We start from the raw sequence: 4493 nt of genomic DNA on the forward strand, positions 1-4493 counted from the left end.
GAGAGAGAGAGAGAAAGTAGCCAGGGAGCGAGGGAGAGAGAGAGAGAGAATGTAGCCAGCCAGAGAGGGAGAGATTTTAGCCGAAAAAGCCCAAATAAATAATTGTAAATAAATGAAGATAATTCATTCCTTCATGAAGCCCGTAAGCGTCTGTGTGGCGTATATTCTAAATGCAGAGCTTCCAGTGAACTTTCTAATGCTTACTGCACCATCATCAGGCTGTCACCACCGATCTTCTCCTAAGGAGCCCGTCTAATGAGGGTTTTCTGTCTGTGCAATCACGACTGGTGTTTTGTCATCACTTATTTAGCTAATATACCCGAAATAGAATACCTGATATTCAAACCGATGAAGTTAGTCCAAGAGAAGATGTAGTCTCCACTGAACACCATCCCAATGTACGTCACCAAAACATTCTGAAAATGAACAAAGTATGAATTAAACTAAGTTCTTTCTTCTTCTTCTTTTAGTGCATTCAGTTATTAATCCACAGCTTACCTTGATGCAGCCTACGATCGTAGTCGTTAATGCAGAGTTGTATTGTGTACAGAGCACAGTGGAATACATCAGAACAAACCTGCAAAACAACCACGTCATCATATTAATAAGCACGACTCATGTTCAAGCACCAAGTCAAGGTTTCACAATGTTAACGCAACGTGGCAGACAAAGGCTCATTGTGAGCTTCACACTGCTCAAGTCAAGGCCCAGAATCTAGACTTCCCTGATAGAATAATGACAAATATCTGTTACTATCCAGATGTTCAACGCTGGCACTAAACACGATCCGTGTGCATGCAAACACGTCACAAATAAGCCTAGGCTCGTATTCTTACCCCATGATGCAAGAGAGGATGAACAGGGTGAGGAAAAACTTATCTGACCATCCGTCATATTCCACCGCCTGAGAAGAGAAGCACAAACACACAAAGCATATAATAAGAGTGGATATGGGGGCAATTATGCATTTACAATCATTTCAGTTCAAAATATTCAGTTATTTAGTAAAAAAAGTAAAGTAATTCCTTATGGAACTAACATTAACATACTTACAAATTCCACACAGAGTGTGTAAAAGCTTTAAAAGGGTAGCAGTGTGAGGTGTTTGGGCTGTGGGCGCTTCTGTAATAACTCCACTAGGAGCATAATAGCAGCTTTGTGCCTCTCTGGCTGCTGGGCCCCAGCTGGGCAAACCAGAAGGTCTCTGCCAACAATGACCAACTAACAGGCCGCCCATGTTAAGGCACACAGCCAATGCAGACACACATGTGCACTCACTTCAACTAGTAAATAACTGATCAGCACAAAGAAGGTTCATGGTTTCAACACAAATCTTCCATGAATTTAGGATGTTTGGAGGTTTCATGGAATTAAATGAGAAATAGAGCTTAAAGAGACGTCAAACTACTCACCTTCTGCATATCTCCCGTCACGTGAGCCAACAGCACAGTGGGAACGATCATAAATAATGCATTATAATACAGCAATCCATATTTCCCCAACTCCTGTGAGAGAGAGAGAGAGCATAGAGAAACAGATGGGCAGGGACGTAAAAATAATACACGGAGCCAGAACAGAACAGAGAGGGTTATTCACAAATCCTCCAGAGCATTCCTCACTAACTAGCATGCAGATGTCATGCAGCATGGCCGGCCCGCTGCACCACCTAGAACCGACCGGTTCTCTGTTTTACGTGGCTCCGTCTTTCACTGCCTCACAATATCTCTCTCACTCACACTCACACACACACACACACACACACACACACACACACACACACACACACGTCTTGTGCCACATTAGCAGATGGTGCCCTGCAGACATCACAGACTAAAATTGGATCCAGTTCCGCGTCTGCTGTAACGTGAGAGCAGAGCTGCTCATGTGACGTAGAAAATGAGTAAAACGAGCTACAAGACGTTTCTGATTCAACGGGCAAACTGCCATTAAGCTTACAGTTAAAACAAAAACAAGATATAAAACAGTGATAATCAAATCAACTTAGTGGGGGATGAGAAGAAGCGGCTCGTGGGTGTTTGCGAACACAGGGCACCTTTAAGCCAGACATTTAAGGACAGTTGAGGTTCTCTACATTCACCAACGCTCAAGCTCAATGCCAAAAACAGCACCGGGCCCCGACAATGGTCACCATTCATCAGACGGCGCTGCCACAAACCTTGGCGTCTAATTTTTGTTTCACGTAGGCTCCGTTGGCTGCAGTCAGCACGTCGTTCAGGAGGATGAACACGTAACCTTGCAGGTCGAACGACAAGTCCGCACTACGGACAAGAGATGAGAGGATCAGAAAGTGTAGGGGAAGTAAATAAGAGTTCTGTCAGTAAGGACTCGGCCCGTGGCATGTTTAGTGTCCGCGGGGCTCCTTTAACTACAGATATACAATATGTGTGTAATGACCCTTAAGTCAACATCACTTAGGTGAGTACGTAAATCAGGGCAGCACGACCCTTTGTAGTGAAGGGAAGTCTTGTGTGGTTAACAGCAGAGACACCTGGATGCAGCAGGACTCACCTTGCGGCTATGAACGCCCCGAGGATCATTGTAAATACTGTCAGCTGGACGGGCCTGGAGAATGTCTTCCTGCCAAAAGGTCAAAGACAGCAGAGCAATGAAATTCTATCCGGCAGCCAATCAAAAGCCTCCTGTACAGTGCAAAGAGGAGGGGCTCGGTGTCCTGCTGAGTAAGAAAAGGAACCAGTGAATGCAAATGGGTCATCGGTCATGAGTGTTTGCCTTCTTACTTGAGCAGAATTCCCTCAGCCAGCATCGTGAACAAGATGGAGAACCTCCGGAGGACGGTAAACATCGGCAGGCTGGTGGAAGAGGACACAAACTGCTTTAACTCGGCCAAACATCAACAGCCACAGTGATGTCTCATTGAGTCAGTTTTAACCCTTTAACTTGGATCCTTAACGTCCAACACAAGAAAAAGACTGGGTGACATTAGATCTTCTCCTTTCAGTCAGGAGGTACAGGTTTCCCAGAGTGAAACGCGATAGATTTAAATTCTCCTTTGTCCCTAGTGCAATAAACATGCTTTATTTGCACAAAAGGTAATTGTTACCTTGCACATTTTGCTCACACTTAGCACTTTAACTTATCCAATAGTACCTTTTAGTATTCACAATGTTTTACATCCTTTTCTAGACTTTATTGTTGTACAGCAGGGATTGACAGTAAGGGTTTCCAGGTTGCCATTGGCCAACATTTTGAGTAATTGGTAACCAACTCTTGGCCTTTGGTTGTCATCAGTGGCAACCACATTTTAACATAAAGCAAATAGGGACAGCAAACAGCACAACCCATAATACATACATTTCTAATAAAACAAATGCTGTTAACAGTCATAACCAGTTGGTGCGTTAACTCGTGCACAGGCATCTGTTTTAGAGAAAATGGCGAAACAAACTAAGTTGTTTGACTGTGAAAATATGTGACACATCCAATTCACCAGCTCAACGTAGCACAACCTACAGAACCACGAGGCTAGAGGGGCACGAAGCACAACCTCAAGGACAGAACACAGTGAAGGCTGCAGGAGCCGGCACACCCACTGACTACGGTTTTCCATTATCAAGCTGACTCATAACTGCAAAGTATCTTAAACACTCAAACTATAAGTCGACTATAAATGGCAACCATATGTTGCCAGCCTGGCAAACCATTTTTAAAAGTTAGTGTTGAGCCTCGTACGGTTGTACAGTCGATGAGTGTGTTTACGTGGACATGAATAACCCTTTTATGGAGCCTTATGTTCTGATCATAGACGGGTTATTCATGTGCATTTAAAAAGCACTCTGTGTTTATCTGCGCTCTGCTGCAAGCCGAGCTTCCACCAGGACGGAAAATAAAGAACCCAACGAGCTCATAACGACATTTAAATAACTTCCCTTTAACAGTCATAAGAAAAGGTTTAGAGAGGAGGACTCACTTCAGCCTTTTGGTTCCAAACAGACCCGTGATTTGATTTCCCACATAGAGGAGAGGCAGAGGGAACGTCTGTAAGAACAAAGGAAACATACACGAGTAAATGGTGAAGGGGAAGTCATTTCTTTATTGATTGATGGAGGAATAGGTGGACTCGCTCACCTTGCGAGGTATGGTCTCATCGCAGTCTGGGAAGGTGATCACCCTCGAAGCCTTGCCCACCCACAGCACGACCACTGTGGCCAACATCTGCACACATATTCAAAGAGGAAAAGAGATAGATAAAGATAAGTTAAGTAAGATAATCCTTTACTAGGGACATTTACAGGATTACAGCAGCATAGTGGATAGTGCAAACAAGAGACATAGTAAAAAAAACAAGATCAAAACAAGTATTATAAATAAGTAATAAAACAGTAAATAATATTAAATAAGTAAAAAAGTAAAAAATCCACAATAAATAAAATATTTACCTGCTTTCAGGTAGTGATGTTTGTTTGTAAAAAAGAATTAAGAAAACAGTGCAGGAAAAGCATTTTATATATATA

General features: G+C 43.0%; 1 protein-coding gene across 1 annotated transcript in view; it reads right to left on the reverse strand.

Moving 5' to 3' along the window:
- slc35d1a (solute carrier family 35 member D1a) overlaps nucleotides 1–4334 on the reverse strand; it is a 6221-nt gene extending 1887 nt beyond the window's left edge. The window contains exons 1-9 of the mRNA XM_031868308.1: nucleotides 4108–4334; nucleotides 3950–4017; nucleotides 2760–2831; nucleotides 2530–2598; nucleotides 2177–2279; nucleotides 1413–1505; nucleotides 837–904; nucleotides 499–577; nucleotides 334–416 (exon numbers count right to left, since the gene is read on the reverse strand). Coding sequence (XP_031724168.1) covers nucleotides 334–416; nucleotides 499–577; nucleotides 837–904; nucleotides 1413–1505; nucleotides 2177–2279; nucleotides 2530–2598; nucleotides 2760–2831; nucleotides 3950–4017; nucleotides 4108–4194 — 722 coding nt within the window. The 5' untranslated portion in view covers nucleotides 4195–4334. The remainder of the gene's footprint in view (nucleotides 1–333; nucleotides 417–498; nucleotides 578–836; nucleotides 905–1412; nucleotides 1506–2176; nucleotides 2280–2529; nucleotides 2599–2759; nucleotides 2832–3949; nucleotides 4018–4107) is intronic.
- Between the last annotated feature and the right edge of the window lie 159 nt (nucleotides 4335–4493).

This window comes from Anarrhichthys ocellatus, unplaced genomic scaffold (genome assembly GCF_004355925.1).
Source record: "Anarrhichthys ocellatus isolate YVR2014 unplaced genomic scaffold, GSC_Weel_1.0 scaffold42, whole genome shotgun sequence".
NCBI classification, from domain to species: domain Eukaryota; kingdom Metazoa; phylum Chordata; class Actinopteri; order Perciformes; family Anarhichadidae; genus Anarrhichthys; species Anarrhichthys ocellatus.